General features: G+C 41.3%; 1 protein-coding gene across 1 annotated transcript in view; it reads right to left on the bottom strand.

Moving 5' to 3' along the window:
• The window catches only part of PHLPP1 (PH domain and leucine rich repeat protein phosphatase 1), a 129,021-nt gene that overhangs the window by 44,200 nt on the left and 63,441 nt on the right, over window positions 1-21,380 (bottom strand). The window contains exons 2-3 of the mRNA XM_082752596.1: window positions 14,829-15,025; window positions 12,389-12,514 (exon numbers count right to left, since the gene is read on the bottom strand). Of these exons, the coding sequence (XP_082608722.1) occupies window positions 12,389-12,514; window positions 14,829-15,025 (323 nt within the window). The remainder of the gene's footprint in view (window positions 1-12,388; window positions 12,515-14,828; window positions 15,026-21,380) is intronic.

The raw sequence follows: 21,380 nt of genomic DNA, 5'->3' as shown, positions 1-21,380 counted from the left end.
TGACGTGTTCTGTCGGCTGCTCGCTGCAAGAGAAGCAATCATTTTTGCCACTGGCACTTTGATTGGCCTCGCATGCTATGATTCTGGAAGTACAAACACCACATCTAAGGGACAAGAAAGAAAAACAAACAAGAAATCCTCCAACAAAGCCCAGTGGCAGTTTGTAAGAGCCTCTGAACTCCAGTGAAGGAGATATCATCTAATATTCTGGGCAGAGATATAGCCTTTTCCATGAAGGACCCTGAACACAGAAACAGATCATTTTTTTTTGCTGGCATAAGTGAAGTAGCTTGCCACTGAAAGGAAGGCCAAGGACTTTTTTCTTCTTTTTTTTTTTTCCTCTCTAATGCAAGCTACACAGACCTCAGGATAAGTGGGCTCTATTACAAACACGCGGCCATAAGCTTCAAGAGGAACAGACGGTGCCGTGTTTTTCTCTGATGTGACCGCTAACAATCCAGCCCTCCCACATCCATTAAAATGCTTCAATTTCTTTTACTCAATTAGCTCAGTCCTTTTGTCACCCTAGCTACTATTTTTCTTCCTCCTATAGTATTAGGCAGAAATTATTCACGGGCTATTCTCAGCCGTCATCTCGGAAAGTTAGGTGTTCGGTCTATTTACGGCGCCAGAACCTGCCCAGCAGGGCACGCTTCTCCTCACGCCGAAAACAACTGATGAAAAAGCACTGACACCCATTAGATGAAAAAGGAGAAGGTGTAATTTCAGGTGCAATGTTTACACGTCCTGTTGCTTCAACTGCTTGTTTGGAATGCAGCGGGAACAGTAATAAGCAACCCAGCAGTGCTCAGCAAGGCCTGTCGCTCGAAAATGTTTAACATACCCAAACTGGTAACTCCAAGTGAGCCAACAAACCCAAATTCTGCTGTGGTCTCCAAAAAAGAATGCAAGTTCTTTTGTTAAAGCCTTCCACCTCTGGGGGAAAAAAAGCTGGTACAAGTAATATTGTTTTTACAAGTTATAGCTCCTGTTTGTGTGTGTAGTTTTATTTTTGTTGGTTTTGTTTTTAAAAGCGATCAGCTTGTTATACAAAGGATCTCATTAATCATAAAACTGATACATACTCCACGATGGCTCGACCACAGGTAACTGTGAAAGTTAAATATGTTTTAAAAGGAGTTAGTTCTGAAATCGACTGTAATTTCATTGCAGTCTTTTTTGTTACTTAGGCAGTATGCTGGGAATTAACTGCTGAATCATTACAAGGAACAGTCGTATGAACAAATACAGTTATTCTCATAGGCACGGATAAAGTCTTTACCCTTCTCATTGCTCAGTACTGCTCTGTAACAAATTCCTAGAGAACAGAGGAAAGAGATGAAAAACAAAGAAGAGCGGCAAAGAAAAACAATGAAGGGATATTTCAATCTTGCTTTTCAACCGACTTAAATGCAGCCTGTGCACGCATTTGCTATCGTTTACTAAGAGCACATGTGTTTGTTTGCTATGGTTTATTGCAAAGCATTCTCTTAAAACATAGTAGAGTGTATAATAAAGCACTGGGTTTCTTCAGCTCACTGTGGGGAATCACTGCAGAGAAACGCTGATAATAGGTAAGAAATCTCTGGCTAGAATACCCCTCGCAGTCAAAGAATAAAGAGCATCCTCAGGAAGGGACATTATCTGCAGCACGTAGGCTTTCTACTAGAAGAAAGAAAAACGAGACATTCCACTGTAAATAAATAAAGCAATTCAAAAATTGGGCTGAGTTCAACAGGCCTGTGCTCTAACAAAAATACTGGAGTCGGTGTGGTAGCAAGATGTGAGAGAAGTGCTTTCTGGATAGCTGTGGAGCAAATGCCAAGCTCTCATTATGGTGTGTTAGGTGTTTTCTTCGGGAAAAAATTAAGAATAAAAGTGTAACTGCTTTATACACTTGATGTGTGTGTACACATACAGGCACAAAAATAACTAACACCAACACAAGAAGCACAGTTCATGGCTCCCCCAAGCAGGGTGAAGCCACTGTCCAGACCAATCCCTCTGGAATGTCTTCTAAACACATCCAAACCTGAATACATCCTTGACAGGAGCAAACATGTGGCTCTTCTCTGTTTCCTGAATCTGATTTTTAACCACTCTACAGTCAATCATTTCATTGAGAGTTCTCCCATTTTAATACTAGAGTAGCAGTAACGTGGTATGGCCAAGCGCAACCTCAGTTGTGCAGCCCTGCCCTACAGTCTTTAAAGTCCTTTTTTGGGTCTCCACGTGAGTCCAGCACACTGAAATAGTTTCAAGTAAGTGCTATAAACCTATAGTACCTGTATGACAGGTATCTACACACTGCAGCTATCACAAAAACCTGCTGTCACGATTGTACGTGTTCTCCAGCAGCGCTGAGGTGCAGCTTTATTCTGCAAACACCACTGCAAGTAGTGATGCTGGAGAACTCTGCCCCCTGCACGTGTCCTGCTGCTGCCCATTTGAGGTCTGCACAAGTGGATAAGAACTGGGAGCCTCCCAGGTACAAAACCTAATTTTTAACCACCTTATTTGTGTCACAATGGTGCTTCCAAGTACGAACAACAATTCATGCATGCCAACAGTATCTTAAAGGAAAAAGGTTTCATCAAGGTATTTTTTTTAAAAATGTGAGCTATTTTAGAATCGATGAAAATGTAGCATAGGTTTGCTGTGACTCTTTAGCAGCTGGCAATAAAAACACAGAAAAATATTTGTATTAACCAATTTTCTCGTTTCTTCTGGCTACACAGGGCTAAAAAACTGCTTTGCTTTGTCCAACAGAATAATACTACCTCTGTCACTGAGCTACGCAACACGTCTTATTACAGCCTTTGTTTTAAAGCCTTGGCTTTATTACAAAAATGATCTGTCGCTGACAATGGATGTCAGCAATGGCTGCAGCTGAACCCAGCTGTATGGACAAACACAAGCCTTGTTTACACAAGCCCATCTTTCTGGTGTGACCTGTGGTGCGAATTTAAACCGATGTAATTATGTCTTTTTCCTGTTTACCCTCAGCCCATTCCCTACAGCTCTATTCAGATAAGAAATTACTATTTAGGACTTCAGCAGAAGACAATTAAAATAACTAAACAGCCCACACTGTAAAGGCAGCCAAATTCTCAGTCTGTTTGAACTGAGCTGATGATGTTAAATTACACCTGCTATAGACATGCTAATACAGAAGCAGTATAATTCTTCTCCTCCAGGATTTGTTTTTAAACAGCTTGATAAGTGTCACATCCCACCAACACATGCACAAGGCTTAACTAAACAGTGGTACGTGCACTTGAAGTGTCTAAACTAGCCACTTAGAGCACACAAGTTCTCCTCAAAACCGACCTTGCTTCCAATCTTAATCCTACTCCCTGCTCAAGTGCCACAGCCCCACGGGTCCGACTGCACAGCGAGGGAACAGATCCGTGCCCTGCTGCACCCTCAAGAGCCAAGGGAGCACGCAGACTGGTGAACAAACTGATGCCAAAAACCTTAACGAGGAAGGGGGGGAGAATAAAAAGGTTTCCTGTTGCTTCCAGGCCTTATACTTCCATTTTTAAAAGACTACTTTGAAAACCGAGGCAGTCCAAAGGGTGAGAAGATCACAGCTTCTCTTGCCCTCTCCTTTCTGTTTTCTTTCAGACATCAAACTAGATGCGTATCGACTCAAGCTAAGGGACTTGGAAAGAGAAAACAGAGCTCAGCAGAAGCCTGAGAACCCCTCAGTCATTCACAGGGCCAATAGGTGATGGCATGGCTAAGAGCAGTAGCTGCTTCCCGAGATCTACAGCCCGAAATCTCTGAACTCCTCATGCTGACGAGACTCAGGGACACAAACGTTGCTCTGCTCATCCCTGCTCTCCTCTCCCTACCTCTAAATAAAGATGCAGGCAGCATGCAGAAACAGCTTGCTTTGACTTTTGGATGTTACACACAGCCGCAGGAACTCAAATGAAGGCAGTAGTAACAAGCCTGAGTGTGTGTGGAAGCAGAAGCTGCATTCCTTTATCCTGCAGGATACAGGCCCAGAAAAAAAAATAAAAATCTTAGATGTGGAAGTCAATGACCCTGGTTAAGTATCAAAATCTTAAAGTGAGAATTTGTCAGAAAGATGACATTAGCCACCTGTCATTTCAGTATGTTTGGAAGCGTCTGAAGTCATTTATTCCAGAGCAGGAGTGGTTTTTTGCTCCCTCACGAGGAAAACTGCTCTTCTTCGAGAGACCCTAATGCTGCACAGGCAGCAATATCGACACCACTGCCTTGGTGGTAAGTCACCCCAAGATGTTCACGCCGATAAGACCCCTGCAAGGACAAGGCTTAAGATGCAACTTGCAGTTAAGGGACAGTAATTAGCTGTAGCATTAAGCTTCTTATAATTCAGGCATGTGAATCTCCATTTGGTGGAGCATGGAGCAAGGACTATTAACATCCTTAAAACAGCTTGTCTCAAAGCAATCTGTTACTCATCAGAAATGTTGAAAAAAACAACAAACAGGTCATTCTCTCAAAAACTGAGAAATACCTCCTTTTCTCCACATAACTTGTGCTAGATTAAAGTTTTAGCTGTACAAACAGCTGTACAGACAGTAAGCAGGTTTTGCGATGAGCAGCTCTCCAGCAAAGGTTTTCTTCCACTGTTTGCTTCAGATTTCAGACTCTCCAGTGGGACCGTCAGCACTTACCACAGGTCTTCACTTGCCTGCATCTCCCCTGTCCCACAAGGACAGGGCTTTTTTGTTTGCCTTTGGTGGTTTGCTGTTGGGTTTTGTTTAAGTGTGCCATTATGCTAGGCCGCCATTTTCTGACGTAGGTTCTCCTACATAGCTGCAAACGCTATCATATGGATTAATTCCACAATAAGATAAACTGTTCTCGTGCCATTGTTTCATGGCAAGTTTTCAAGGCCTTCTGACCCTAGTATTTTGTAATACAAACAAAGAATATAGCTCTATCTGGCCCGGGGCCTAAAACTCGTCTGCAGCACTCATTCCCTCTTCTCTGCGGAGACCTTCCACCTTCTCCCTGAGCTATGTAAGCCACCCAAAGAGACCAAACATCCTTAAAATTAGTTTTTGCTGGTAATGCCTCTCCTTTCTTCCCCCTCCCTGCTAGACTTTGGTTGGAAAGGCTCTCAGTGCTCATTCAATTTCAAGACCAACTGAGTTATCACCTGGTATGTAAGGAAGCATTGTGCAGGATGCCAGTCCCTGCAGCCTCCCCCAGCCTCATGGGATCGGCTCAGCACAGACATTTTGCTCTTAATGAAGCTCCAGGGAACTAAGTTACATTCCCCTGCTCACTCCCACCTCCTACCACAAGAGGCTACTGAAAATAATTTGGGATCATCCTGAAATGAACATACCTTAAACGGTAGCAACTGCAACACCTGGTGGAGCTGCTAGCAGCTGTAAGCCATGGTTAAACTTCCCTGCATTTATGCAGGAACTGCACAAATTCAGCTTCGATATCAGAACCTGATTTAGAGGCTTCAAAGGACATTACTTGAATGATATTTCCATATGTGTGGGTGAAACCTAGTTTTCCATTCTCACTCGTGGCTGCAAAACTTCAACAGCTACCCTTAACGGCAGGCAACAAGTCCAAAACAAGGACCACAGACTCTGAATTTCAGCACGAAAAAGAAAAAGTGAAGCTACAGCTTGACTAGAACTGAAGTGAAGAGAAAACCTTGGTCACTAGTTACACTGCTTTGGAGTCAGCTGAATAACTTTAATGCGGACAACTATCCAGCAGAGACAGAGTACAAAGCTTCCCCCCTGAATTATTAGAGGAGATGCTACAATGAACAGAAGTTACCTTCCAAAACACAACTGACCTCTAACAACAGAAGGCACAAAAGGATAGGTTTTGCAGGGAAAGAGGAAGAGGAATACTTTCAAGCGTTATACTCAAAAGAGAAACCAAACTGGCCTCAAGTTTGCATTGCCTCATCTGCTTTCAGGCTTGAGTTGACCAGAAGCCACCTAGAGCAAGAACACCCAGAATATCACTGCAAAGCAAAGGTCACAAATATTGAAGATTTCACACGTACACAAAAAAAAGGAAGTCAAATTCCACACAGAAACCAGAGGTTTGTTTATGATAGAGTAGCTGTAATCACTGCTAAAAGGAAGCTGTGGTTTTATTTTTAGGGATCTATTTTTAGAGAAGGCATTATCTCAATATTGTCATTTTATGGTATTACAGGGGAAAAAATGGTTTCCTTCTTGCAAACAGAGTCATTACATTTCCTACAAGTAGGGAACAACAAAATGAAACAACAAAACCCACTACCCACAGCAAAAAATGAGAAAAAACTCTGATGTGAATAAAAAAATCCCTAAATTGAAAGAACAGTTACGAACATGTTACTAATGCTACTTAGTCTAACAAATTTGAAGAAACCTAGACAGTTGTTCTTAAAACAAGCCTTCTGCAGAGCCTTGGATTTTGATGAAAGGCTATTTCCAGCCTGGGTCACTGATGAGGGCATTATGCTACGCTCAGTCTTAGGTCACAGGGGTAGAAAGACTCGTTTTCAAGCCTCCAAGCACTTCTAGCATCAGAAGCCAGCTACAGCAGTCACCCTTTCAGTGACTAGCCCATCCCTCAGCTCCAACCCATCCCCAGCATGCACGTGAACATAGTAACCCCGGATCATGATGGTATACTCAAACACATGGAGCAAGAGAAAGTTATTAAAAAAAAAGTCAGAAAGGAGTAACAAAAATAGTGTTTGTTGCATACAACAGTTCTCTGTAGAGTTTCCCATATATATACACACATCTATATTTAGACGCGTATATTCAGAGCTGTTTCTGAACAGCGTTAGAAATGCCTGTCCTTAATACCTCCAGAGAAAATTGAGGTTTGGTAATAAAAATCCCTCCAATGATGGATTTTGTAAGGATGGTACAGCTCATTAGAGTATCCAGGAACATATGGAACAGGTCATTCAGAGTGGGCAAGCCAGAGAAGGTACAACTTCGGGCTAATTTAAACATGAGACTACTGGCTTCAAGTCTGTATGGGCTGAAGGCCATATGTTGTATTAAAAAGCTCTGCAAAGTATGTTTTCCACCCTAAAGCTGGAATCTACACTTCAGTCTTTCTGCTGGTTGACGATGCCTACACGAACAAATCATCTGTTAGTATCTGGCAGTATCTGAAATAAAGATGGTGCTATGCGCACAAGCAGATGTTGGTTATTAAATATCACTAATTAACGAGCAGAATCCCCTGCACTGGAGGAAAAAGCAGTCCCACAACTGATTACCTTCCACTACTCCAAAGGTGGATGAAGGTACATCTCTCAGTAGCACTCAATTGCTGCTCACTGCATTTCCTCAGCACCATGCCTGTAAAACACTCGCACAAGCCAATCATTTTGATCTCCTATTTTGGAAATACATTTGCAGAACTGCAGCCAGGCTCAGAGTTATTCTTTATGGTCTATAGAATTTCTCGTTTATGTAATATTGTCTACAGCACCAAGATTGTATGTAGTCAGAACTCAAACCATTTTTCCTCAGCGGAAATAAAATCGTATTACTGGAGTAATAGATCAGTTTTGCCTTCTTCGCATAGCTCAGACTTGCACCGAAGAACGTACTCTCCTATCATGAAGCTGTTGCACTGAAAAAATACCTAGAATAATGAGCAAGGCAGCTGGTCAGAGCAGGACAACTTTAGAGATAAAAATGATAAAAGTTCATTCTGTACTACTATTCCAGATAAGTTCCAACAACAAGTTCAAGAAAGATGGATACAACTGCTACAGGGGCTCCTTCACTACTTATTTGTATAGGATAAATTGTAATTTGTTTGCTTTCTGCCCGTTTCACAGCACAAATGAATTTATGAACAGTGTGTTCTGCACTGACATGAAAAAAAAAAAGAGACCAATATGGCAGCGTGCCCTTCTCCCTTGAATTTGCTATTCTTAGAACTTTTTAAACATCGCGTACACTGACATCATCATTTACTCTATCCTTTTTAACAGCAGGCTTTGATCATCTGGGACAGCACAGACATTTCCACTGCAGACTCGAAGACAAAGGTGACTGAAACAGAGAAGGGAAAACACAAAGGCACAGAGGAGAAAACTCATAAATTGAATCTTTATTAATCAAGGATCGCTTTGGACATTCATAATTTTTTTAACAGCCTTTTTTTTTTTTTTTTGTGTGTGTGTAGGTACAAATCTGCCCTGGCATCTAAGCCACACACAGCAGCTTATTCTCCACTAAATACATGGTCACTACAGCAGCTGTTTTACAATTCTGCCTGAGAAGAGCTCAGTAAAGGACCAGTAAAGTGGCGTGTGCCTGTACATCTTGATCTACCTGTATTTCATCTGGCCTTGCATAGGCAGCTTACGTGAAGCAGTTGTGCATTATTTAGTCCTCGTCTCTCATCACCTCTCCTCCTCTACTTGCCCCACCGAGCAGAGCACTACAGCAGGAAATAATTGTTGCAAGAAGCTGTCAACGCGCTTCCTGGTCTCCCAGAGCTGAGGTGGGGTTAGTTCTGCACAGTCAGCTAACCCATCTCGATGTGCACAGGGGTGCTCACTGTTTCCAGGAAAAGAAAATCCTGTACTACGTCTCCACTTAAGCTATGCAGTACCACATTTCTGAGACAGATGTTGATGTCCCCTTTTAATTGTATGCCTTGGAACGTGGAGGACTGATAATCCTTTTTCCACTAGCTATACAACCCATGTCATTAGTCATGTAGTAGTCAACTCTTACACAGCAATTTCACATATTGAAAAACTTTAAACTTCGTGTCCAACAGCAGGAGCACGTCACCACACCACAAATACAAGCCTTGTGACAGCAAGTTCCACCACTCAATTACACTTCACCCAGGAAAAAGCTTTCTTCTACTACAATAAGGGTGTAGATTCTTTCTTTTGTTCCATCACCCACCTTCAACAATTTTGGAAGTAGCAAATGAGGAAAGCCCTCATCATGTATTCTTCACTGTTAATGCACATTCTTCTTTTGTCCTTCTGCAGTTTACATTCAAGTAGTAAACAGTGGCAGATCAGAATCACTCTGCAAGTAATTGTGCGAGTTCCAGCACCATCATGCCAACTTTATGCAGAAAAAGAAGTTCTTTAAAGCCATGAAGACGTCCCTTTCTTCCCCTCCACTCCCCCCTGCGGTTGCATAAGCTCATTTTTCAACATTTGGCAACAGAATGAACATATTAGATCACAAAGGACCAAATTTGTTGTTGTTGTTTTCCTTTTGAGCTTCCTTAATTAGCACTCCAGTATTTGGAAATTAAAAGGAAAGAAAATGCACTGTGGTACAGAAAACTATCAATATTAACGAACAAGCCACATCTCCAGCTTTTAAAAATATTCCGTTTGAGGATAAATCAGCATATCTAAAAGTGACCTATTTGGAGTAAGTATGCCACCAAGTTCGATATTTAGGTCATTATTTGTGCAATAGTTTTAGTCAGTCCTGAAAACAAGAGTTCTGTTCACCTCAAGACAAGTACTCATATAAGAACCTAGCAAAAAACCTATTCACAAGCCCCATCCAAAAATCTACTGGGGCAATCCATCAGATATATCTTTGCTAAGACTTATTTGACTGTTAGAATGAATCAGACTATACACGAGTGATGTTCATTTCTAATTAAACTAAGCCCAAGTCTCTGCAAACACAAATTCAGATCTTTTCTAGCATACATTTATTTATTGTAGAAGTGATGTGTTAAGAATTGTCTCATTCTGGAACACTCCTAAAAAATCAACACTGCCAATATTCTGTGGGGAGAAAGACTGCAGAGCAAGCATTCTTTGCAAAATCTCCTTTTAAGATTAAGCTTGTTATTTAAAAGTCGAAATAACATCATCTGACTCTTTTGAGGTATATAAAATACACTTTTTTTCATAGTTAAAAATTGAATCGAGAAGTTTTAATGAAACATTTTACCCATTATTGCCTTCTGTATTAAAATTCATATCAAAGCTTTAATTACACTTATATCAGAAACCTCAGCTTTCAGCAGCATGTGTCAATCAGGAGCATGAAAGACTGCAGAAAAAGCTATCAATGAGCGTAACTAAGTTAACATCAGTGCCAGTTTCAAGACAAATGCCACTAAATATCAACTATGTTTAAAATATGCTCGTAGATATGATTCATAGAAGTGCAAGTGTTGCATACAGAACCACAACTAACCAAGAACCCATATCATGTAACCAAGCCAACTAGAAACTGGAAGTTGGGGAAGCACCCATTTCCATTCCCAAGTTTACTGCCCTTTAGACATACAACACTTTACACAGTGTTTTCTTGCTTAGAAAGAACATTTCAATTTTGCTGAACTCAAGTAGCTTCCCATTCACCACACTCAAAGCAGACTAGCTTATATAAATGTCTTCCCCCCCCCACCCCCGCATGAGAACTCTAGCTTGCCTCAATTACAGAACTGAAAATGAGCCTTCCTCATTTGTACATGAAAGTCAGGAATGATTTACCTTAAAACCAAAAATTCAGACATGGACAGATAGCATCAGCTGCAAGAAGTGTGAGTTACTTTGCAGCATTAGTAGTTTCTCTGTTTCTATTCTTTAGAAACTGTTACAGCACAGTGCTTCCCACACAACTGCCTTGCATACAATCATGCTCATGTCTGTCTTTCAGTCTAAGGATAGAAAACCCAAACATTTAAAAAAGCAACTTGAAGTGGCAACATACAGTCTCAAAATCCACCAATCTCACTTTTTGGGGTTGGAGGAGGGGTGAGCTGGGGACAATTAAGCCTCATTTTTTCCTTGCAGCATGTCTTACCAACAAGTAGTGCAAGTTTCCTCAGTTCTGAGGGTCTAAAAAGACACTTTAAACTATGTATTTCCTTTCTACTCTTACATAAGAAAAACAGGAGGATCTCATGAGTGCATGGGGATATGTTCTCATGCTGGCTACCTTCCCAATGCTGTTAGTCATTTGGGTGAACCAGAGAGAAAGAGAGAAGCACAGCATGGCACAGAATAAGCTTATGCTGCCAGTAATTCAGAGGGACTTTCTGGCCATTTATCTCTACTTCTGAAGTTCATTGTTTTACACTGTTTTTCTCACTCATTAGATTTGCCTTTCATTTATCTAATGTCAAAGCCTCTGGAGATGAAAGGACACTACTCTCCCAGGCAGAGCCACAAAGCTGCAAGAACTCAAGAATCTGGCAGACCATACCTCAGTGGCTCATAAAACACACACTGGGGATTTTTACCTTGAGCCTTAACAGACCCGAGTAGGGATGCCAAAACTGAGTCTTTAAGAAGAATTTAAAACTTAGTAGAGAAAACACAAAGGACATTTTAAATGATGCATGTGTTGGGAGGTGCAGTAGTTATCGCTCAAAGGAAGTCTGACATAATAACCAAACCTCTTAAAAAATAAAATAAAAAACATGCAACCCAGCTGTACCGGTGGCAGTAGGCTGGATAATGCATTATTGCGATCTAAAAGAGACAGAACAGCTCTAGTGTGCCATAAATATCTTTGAGTAGTACTATATAAAAACAAGTCGCTTTAACGTAGCAAAGAACATGAACAGCCCTGTCAAGTAGAAACTAATGGACAGTTTAGGCACCAGAGTGCTGACAACACAACAGAAGAACTTGTGTGGTAAAAATCAAAAATCAGTCGGTCAAGATACACGAATTACTTAAGGGAGGATTTATCCAGAAGTGGCAGGGATTAAGAGATAAACCAGATAACTGCAAAAACAGCCTTTCAACAACATATAAGAGAACTGAAAAGTCAGATGAAATAATGCAGGACGTAAATTCCAGTAAAAAGGTGCTCGAAACATGGTATGAAGCTTACTAATTAATCCCTTCCTAAACTGAAATTTATAATAGCTGACACGCTTGCTTATAAAAACAAATAATTATACAACTAAAGAGTGATTCAGCAACATTTACCAAGTAAGGAAACAACCCCTTAATTCTAGCAACATAGGCTTTGGGTTCTGTGTAGGGAGCTAATTAAAAAAGATCTGACACGATTTTAGGTTTTAACAACACAGCCTTTTAAATTCTGATTTTGACAGTTATATTTGTCACCAGTTCTGTTCTAATGATCTCACTCCATCCATCCAGCTGGATTAAGATGACAAAAGGGAGAAGGTTTAACACAGAACTTTGCTTACACAACCTCAGAACACAGAAGCTTCAGTATAAATGAAAAAAATCACCTCGCTATTGTCTGTTATCAAGAACTCCCAAATTGAGCCTCTTTGTGCACTACTAACAGCAGCAGCATTAGTTCCTAATAATGTGAACCCGGAAGAGGGACTATGTTGTGGCACAGAGGACAGAACTGGGGGTAACACTGCCAACATCCCATTCAGGAATTAATATTCTTCTTACCTTTGATGCTTGTCGAAGCCATCGCAAGTATTCAGTGAAGTTATCAAAACAAATGTAGTAGGTCTGGCTTTGAGGTCCAGAGGAGCTAAATGCTAAACAGTGCTGGTGCTTTTTCACTTCTTCCACCTACAATAAAGGCATAAAAACTGTTAGCAAAAAAAGAATCTAGAACCTCTCTACAGACGTCCTCAGGGAAAAGATAAAATGTGTCTAAGAGGAGCTCTTCAAGTAGAATTGTACTAACTCCCTCTAGTACTCAGCTAGGTCTTGACTGCCAGACATCCATGAAACCTACACAAGCAAGACGTAAGAACAACAAGAACCCTTAAAAGCTTGCTCATCTCCATTTTCCAGAATAAACTTCTAAAGATAAGAACACGTCTGACAAAAGTTCCTAGCCACATGACTTAATCTCATGTCATACAAACAAAAGGTATGCAAAAACTGGAGGTGCTGCAGTCAGATAAATCTGGCAACAATTCAAGTTTGAACGGAAAGTTGATGGTGATATTGAAATAAAGTAAGTTGCTGCTATTTTCAGTATTTAAGGTTTCTCTGGGGGTTGTTTCCTTGTAACTTCATTTTTTTTCCCCAGGTATTTACAACCTTCTTCTGGGTAGCTATCTTCAGCATGCAAGATATAAAGAATCCATCAAAGGAAAACACCAGGAACAACTACATTTTAAAAGACTGAGCACCATAAAAGGTTTCCTAGGGAAACACATCTCGGGCTGTCTTTAATACAACCTAAAGGAGCACAATTTATACTCGTTATTAAAAACAGGCTTAACAAAATGCTTTTCTTACACCCCAATTAATTCTTTGGCATTTCTCAACTTGCTAAAAACACCCCAGAATACATCATTCTGATACCATACACGCGCAGTCCCACACAACTTATGGTCTCAATGTCTCAGCACTGCATTCTGGAAAGCCTTTCAAACCAGGAAGTGCAGTGTATTTATGGGGTTGAGGAAGAATATTTTTTGAGTGATGATTTAAAAAAACACTTAATTCTGTGCCAAGCATCCTCCACCCAAGCTTTGTCAGCAGAAGCCCTTAGTACATTTTTTTCTCAGCTTGGTTCTCCTTTTCTTTTAAAATTTGCTGTCAAATTTCAGCTTAACAGCCTTCATGCCAATGTGAGGCGTTTCTGTGAAAAATAGCTTATAAATTTTAAGTAAAGCAATTTTAAAAAAGGTTTTTTTTTTTTTTTAATTAAGTAAAATCTTGTTCCTCATAAGGAGAAAGTTAACAGGGACCCTCTCAAGTGTGCTGCAGCCAGGAATACAATTCACCATCAGAGTTCACACACTACTACTAAAAGAGAGGAAAGTGTCTATCCTGGACGTGCTAAAGTAGAGAGTCAAAGAATCGTTAAAGCGTATAGGAAAAAACTCCTAGAAATTACTACTTTCCACACTACTAGTGCAGAATATTAATGCATCAACTCCAGTCTGCATATATTACCAAGCTTTTTCCTCTCCTAATAATTCTTAAGAATCAAACTTATCAGCATGCAGAGTAAAACAGCAGTATTTCAGGTGTAAATTCATCCCCAGACTAATGGTTCACTTCCCATTACCTTGGCTAATCAAGCCAGTAATAGTGTTCTGAAACACTATTTAGGCTGAAATAGTAATGGTGTAAATCTTACTGTCTTATTAAAGTTCCACAGACCAATGAGCAGTTGAGGATGGAAGGGACTGCTGGAGGCCATTTGGTCCAAAACCCCTGCACAAGCAAGGCCACCTAGAGCCAGTGTGGACCACATCCACACGGTTTTTGAAGTGAAAATTTCACCAAGTGGAAAAAAAAAGTTGCCTTGTGTTCTGACACAATTTCTTCTGTTTCAGAATTCGTCAGAAAAATATCTAGTTTCAGCTTTTTGCAATTAGAAACGTTTCTTGCTGTTAGCTTACATTAGATCACTACTACTCTTACAGTCCCCTTCCAACCAAAACAAGAACACACCACAAACAAGAACAATCCACCAAACAAATAAAATATCAAACCAAGCTGATATTCAAAGTAAGACCATCCCCTTACTGTTTACTTTTGAGAACAGAGTAACAAAGCATGGATAAAAACTGGATGAAGAGGCATGGTACGTTTCATACACAATACAGATGTGTGTATCCTTTGATTGTGTGCCATTATGCATATAAAATGCTAATTATGAATATAAAACACTGAACACAAAAGGAAACTGAATGTGTTTCCCCTCACTTTTCCTTAGTATTTCAATCCAAACATTGTAAATCATTAAGTATGAATCTGACTGCAATCAAAAGTCATTTATATACTCTGATTATCTCTTTAACAGAAACAAGATTTGGGAAGGTTAGAAATCATCATAATTAAATGTGATCTTCTCCATGTAAACAGGCAGGGATTAAGTATGCAAATATATAAAATAAAAGTAAAAATCAAATCTTACTTTTCCACCAATTAAAGGGAGGACATGCATCTTTCCAGTCTGGCTTTCTTTTACTGATGAGACAATTAGGCATGTTCCACAAAGGATAGCTTGACGTCTTGTCCATCTGTTGACTGGCAAATGTATTTTCCCTTTTCGAACATTGTACATTCCTGAGAGCTGAATCCGTTCGGAGCTGCCAGTGCTGTGGGGCTTTCCTGAAATGGAAACAAAAGCATCCACTTAATCTCAGAAAATCGTTGCCTCTCTCACTCAAGCCATCCTGAGACTTTATCAATAAATTCTTAAGGCATGGGTCACACTGAGACAAATGAAACACAGGTTCAGAACCGTGCAAGCAGGTAATGGAGTATCAGCTTTAGTATGGGTATCTTTCACGGGTAGAAGTATATGACCAGTTGCTACCACAGAGCAGGTGACTGCCTTGCAGTACATGAAATAATCCACAATAGTCACAGAAGTACCCATCAGTGGTACCAGCCTTCTGTCCCGGACCTGGAATCATTCACCCTCAAGAGTAAGAAACCATGGTTACTGCTGAGTTCAAAGCTCAAAACCGCAAAAGGAGGAAGCACTGCGTGCTCACTCACACCTCTGCACTTCCATTTCTCTTCCTGCCATCCTTAAGGTCGCGATTTGAATAGCTTCAGTAGCTGCCCAAAGAATACAGTTCCTGCTCCCTTTCCAGCCCACCCTGTTCGGTCCAAACCCCAGAGCAGAGGCAGTACCCAATGTAAGCCACAATGTGAACAGATGAAATCTCTCAAAGACCCTGCTTCAGACTGAGTAGAACTTCAGAAACAGCGAAGTACTTCTGCCCGTATTACAATGAATTCACTATAACGCAGATTATTAGCAAGACTAACAATTACACCAAATTTGTTAAACGATTGTTCATCTCTAAGTGGCTCAGATTCTACTAATCTATTAATAATATTCTGCTCTACAGAAACCGTCATTAACGAGGGCAACACAAAGACAAGCACCTCTCTCGTCTTTGTTCTGACAGGAACGAGCCCTGAACAACCCAGCCCAGAACCAATTCATCCAAATATACTAACAGAGACAAAAAGCAATCATGCTCAAGTTAAACCAGTCGAGATTTCTGCATGAACAACAGTGCTAGGGAAACTCTGGAAGGGAGTTCCCCTGGATGAAGGAGCAAAGGCTACGATAACTTCAGGTAGCTTCCTCATCACGAGGCAAGACAAATCATTCATTTTCCTACACTAATATTTAAACAAATTTCTTCAGCAGTCAATGAACTAGTAACTGGTTGGGTCCCCAGAAAAGCAGGGAGCTGATCCCGTTTTCTAACCCCAATATTTCACAACAATTTGTCTCAATCCTTCAAGTGCAGATGGACGACACCTACCACGCGGCCTGCCCACCGTAGTTCTCTCGCCCTCGCGTACCCCGCGCCAACTCTTGCCCTTATCTTTAAAAGCAGCCTTCCTGAATCTTCCTGCCAGTTTAATGAGCCAAGACTTGGCATAGTTAGCCTCAAGCCCTGCTCTGCTCTAATAAACACTAGCATTGAGGCTACCAATGCCTGCCAGTTTGGATCTGCAGGAACGTTACTGCTGCTTGAGGCTAAGAGACAAACTTCAGCGCTCACAGGGTATTGGCAAAAATAGGTGCCCCAAGAAAGCAGGAATTTCACTGCCAAACAAATTCATATCCAACAACAGAAGCTGCAGATAAACACTCCTCTCATGCCCAGCAGAACAGAAGGAATAGAGAATACCCATTCCTTACACAGCCACAGGACTGATAGGGAACACGAGTGAGTGGAATAGAGCAGCTCAGCCTTAATGAAACACAGGAGCCCTATCAAACTCTGTACGTGGAATAGGAAAAGTGTGGTTGCTGAAGTAGCTGATTATTTATCTAGTCTGTGCAGAACAATGGACTTCATACCACAAAGCATTGATTAAACAATCAGACAAAAACCCACACAATCGAATCTCTGTAATGGAGTAAAATGTGCCTGGTATGTATAAAAAGTATGGTTGTATATTAAACAGCTATCTCCCAGGTTATCTCCCAGGGCCTGTTTCTGGCTACCTGCTCCCTAACTTCCTTGGAAAAGCACAACCCGTTGCTGACGAAAATCTTTAGGATGGCAAAGCGCAATTCTCCCTCATAAATTTAGCTAAATTAGTTCATTTAGCAATGTGTATTTTATTACAGCCAAACGCAACCTCACCCACCTAGGGAGAAACAGTAATTCACACTTAATAGGGGCAGACCTAGGTCCTGGAAAATACCAACCCTCAGAAGTTCTTTGGGATTATGGTGGATAACAAAGAGCATGAGATCCCACTGTAGCGCTGCAGCCAAGAGCCTTGGCATGAAATGTGAAAACATTCAGAAGCAATAGAGAATTAATGTTACCCTGCATGATGTACTGGCAGAATGACTGCTGCAATACCATACCAGGCACCCGCACTTCACAGCGAGTGCAGAAAAATGAGCAAATCTTCACAAAAGCTAGAGGAAAGTAGTCAGGAACCTAAAAGACCTGCTTCCTCGGACCAGACTAAACATTTCACTTTCCTGGACTAGCTCCATGAAGTTAGGTACAGCTGGACCTGTAAAACTACCCAGTAATCTCTAAATGGAAGTTCTTCAAACTTCAGGTAAATTCACAGAGGTCATAAATTGCAAGCCACAGTAAGAATTAGCATCATTAGTAAATGTGTACTAGAAAAACAAGAACAGAGCTGTCACTTTAAATCTTCATGCTAGGTATGAACTGTACTTTCTCTCAAGCCTCAGATTTGATGGAAAAATTACCAGGGTAAAATTCTTCAGCTATTCCTGCAGAATTTTTTTTTTATTATTATTTAAAAACAAAACAAACAAAAAAAAACCTTCAAATTGCAAGGATTTAAGGCACTTTTTCCAAGCAAGTACTGCCCCTTGCTACATGAAAGCTAAAAGATTCCCGATGAGAACATACAAAACTAAAATATTGAGCTTACTTTATAAAAGCAAAAGGTTTCTCTTCCTATTCTTCTCTATACCACTACAAAACTTGCTAAGTCTACATTTAACATTGGATCACATTGTTGCCTAACACACAATCTGCTCACATATCAGTTTTCTTCCTGTTAAAGGGTTGTAATTGAGATTTTATAGTATCAAAATATTTTATCATGGAAAAAAAAAAAAAGCCTACAAAAACTGACAACTTATTTCAATTGTAATTAAAGGTCCCTAAACCCACTAAAGCATTGCATATTATTCAGAGCAAAGGCTGTTTGACAAGAAGCTACCTTGTCTACCGAAAGCTTCCCTAAACAGAATGCAGTGTTAAAGAGATCAGAAATTTGGTGACAGAAAACCATAAAGGCAAGCAAAGCTGAAACGACACTAAGTTAGGAAGCTACTGCCACAACAGGAGAGAGATGTGACTTGAGAAGTATGCAGAGTGATCCTAATACTCACTGCTCCTCACTTCACTAAGGAGAGCAACCAGTGGCAGTCTCATGCTGCCCCACAGCACAGCTCCTGCAAGAAAGTGCATCACTGACACTGAGGGAGCAGGAAGAAAAAGAAGAGTAAACATTCCCTACGTATTTTACAACCCAGAAAATAATCAAAGGAAAAGGCATCAGCAATTGGTACAAATGACCTTTTCCTTGAACATTTACAAGGGATGGGACCATCAGAATTTCATCTGAATGCCTTCAGGCAAAGGACTGAAGAGCACAAGTTATGCCATAACTGGAGTGCCACCGCCAAAAATCAATTACCGAAGTAACCTACCAGTGCTGATGAAAATACTGTTTTCAGTAAAAGGATCAGCAGTTCTGAAATTACCTTCCTCAATCTGTCTCGCAGACGTCCCACTTGAGATTCAGAAGATAGTGAGGTTCATATTCAGATTTTTCTTCAGTTTTAACTATACCCAGAGGGAGCAGATAAGTTTTCAGTGCGGCCTGTGATATTGCATTGGAGCTGACAGTTGTGCAGATAAAAAAGGTAACGATGATCCTTTGTGACTTGAAACACAAATTCAAACCCTGCCAAAAACTTGAAGATAATTATTCTTGCCTCGATCAGAGTGGAGGCAAATACGCCAGAACATCTAGAAGACTTGCATACCAGAAAATGTTTTTCAAATGCTAAGCTCAACCAGAACAGTTCAAGTGTTTTAGCAAGAAACCATAAAAAGATTGTTTTTCATTCTTGTCAGGACTCCAAGACTACAGCAACTCCTAAGCACACCCACAACAGGACTTTTGTTCTGTACAAGGCATTAGAGGAGATGCCTCAAGGAATTATGAACAGACCACTCATTTGGCTATCTTGACATTCATGGTTGAACTCCTCTCGGTTTTAGTTTGTCCAAAGTCCTGGAGGGAAGCTAGTGGTATTTAGAACAAGGACAGAAAAAAGCAAGGAGTTTGACTGAAACGGCAGGACTGCTGTCTAGAACCACGAGCCATTCACAGGAAGCACGTATGGGACACCAGCCGCCCTCCCGTGATCTTACAACACCAAGTCCTTGCACGAGCAGCGTGAGGAAGCTACGGGTGCGTAACGTACTGGACGCCTGCCTAGTGCAAAGCCTTCAAACCCACTAATGCCCACACCCACTTGCTTTGGATGCTGGAGTAAAGCTCTTCATCCTAGCAATGGAAGGCATATGGAATACATTACCATCAGAAGTTATAAAATACCAGCTCATTATGGGACATAAGTATCTGGAAGAGAAAGCTCTCTTGAAGCTATACGGCTGATTAAGTTGCAAGTACTTATTATTCCACCCTGTTTGAAAAGTATAGCCAATAAAGTCTGCCTCTAAAGAACTACTTAAGACATTACCAAAATAAGAGCGGGGAGAAGTGTTGACATAAGGAACGTGTTCACTTCTGTGCAGCGGGTTTTATTTTAATTGCTAATACTGGCCTGACAGAACGACAGCTAACAGCTCTGGGGCCGTGACTGGAGGGACCGCCCTCAGGCATGAACGGCAGCGCCTCTGGTTGTTCAACAGCAACCGTGTCTGAGCCCAAGGCATTTCACGAGTGACCCAAGGACTTGGTCTGAGCACCTAATCTGGGGATGTCCTTTTTCAGCTACAGATGGGCGAGCGACAGAGGTCGTCGCTCTCATCTGCACACTGCCAGGCCCTTGGCCCGAGGCCAGCGTTGTATCAACCCTACCGCATCAGCTGCTCGCCGTAAGCTGCCCCTAAGCCCTTTTCAAGCAAACCCGGGTGCTTTCATTTCTTGTTTCCCTCTGACCAAGAGGCCGCGGGGACAGCTCAGGGCAAGCAGCTCAGCGTGGAGAGGAGAGGAACAGCATGCAGGGGCCAGGCCCGCAACATGGCCGCTGCTGCCAGAGAGGAGATCTAATTAAGCCCACCTACGGCTTTCACCAAGCGGTTTCAGAAATAAGATAACTTCCCACACGGACGCTTTATGAACATCAGGACTCGTGCACGCTGGAGATGAGGAAAAAGCTGAAGACCAGCAGTCAGATTGAAGAGAAAAGCTGGCTTGTTTCCTGGCCAAGCTGTCAAAAATCATCAGAGCAGGCGGGTGCCTTGGTCCCTAGCGGCAGCAGCACCTCAGGCATGCCTCTGATGGGAAATGGGGGAGACACAACATCATGGTCAGGTAGCCAATGCACTCATCCTGATGAGCTATAAGCACAAATTGGCCCCCATTAACACACTGAAAGACCTCAGGTGTCTTCATCCACCTTTGTGAGACCCGAACAGGAAGAGTTGGTGCCGAGCCCTTACTACCAGATCCTGATGCACAGTTCTGCTTTTGCCCAAAACCTTTCACTGAGCACAGAGAATGCTATAGCTTGCAGTGGTTTTGAAGCTTTTCAGTCATTTAAGGCTCCTTCCCCCTGCTCTGAAGTCAAAATAAGCACAGCACAGATGACTTCAGGCAAGGCCCCAACGCAACGAGATGTGTAAAAATAAAGCAGCAAGTTGGACTGAAAAAGGGAGGAGAGCAAAGGAAGCACACAAACATGAGTAAAAAAAATCCTGAAACTACTGCACTGCTGTCATTTTTATTTCAACCTTATGAAGAAAGAAAGCCTACTTACAGTTGTATGTGCTTATTAGAAGTGTTTTTCCTTGGTGAAGGTACCACACATGATTTAAGAACAAAGGTACAAAATTAGCAAGTTTTACATCTAACTAAGACCGAAGATTCATCTAGCACTCTCTACCAGCAATCAACAGAGGATGTTTTTGAAAAGATAACAGACCAATATATAAAGAAAAATTTTACATAACAAACCATTCCGAAAAGGTGGACTTCCATTTTTGCACTCCAATCTGCTTAGACTCTTATGAATTCCTACAAGAGTTAACACGCAGCTGTTGACTCATTCTGTATTGCTCCTTGGAACAGAGACTCGGACATCATCGTGTTGTTTTTATGGGCACGTAACTATTACCATAGATGCCGTTCATTACACTCATTTTACTGCTCTTTGTATTAGTAGGGAGCTGGAGGAAGCTCCGAAGTGGTTGTGTTTCTTTTAGAAATTAGCAGTTCAAGTTGTCACACCTGA

Source organism: Aythya marila (assembly GCF_965140915.1).
Source record: "Aythya marila genome assembly, chromosome: 2".
Classification (NCBI taxonomy): domain Eukaryota; kingdom Metazoa; phylum Chordata; class Aves; order Anseriformes; family Anatidae; genus Aythya; species Aythya marila.
This window is presented reverse-complemented; position numbering and strand designations above follow the sequence as displayed.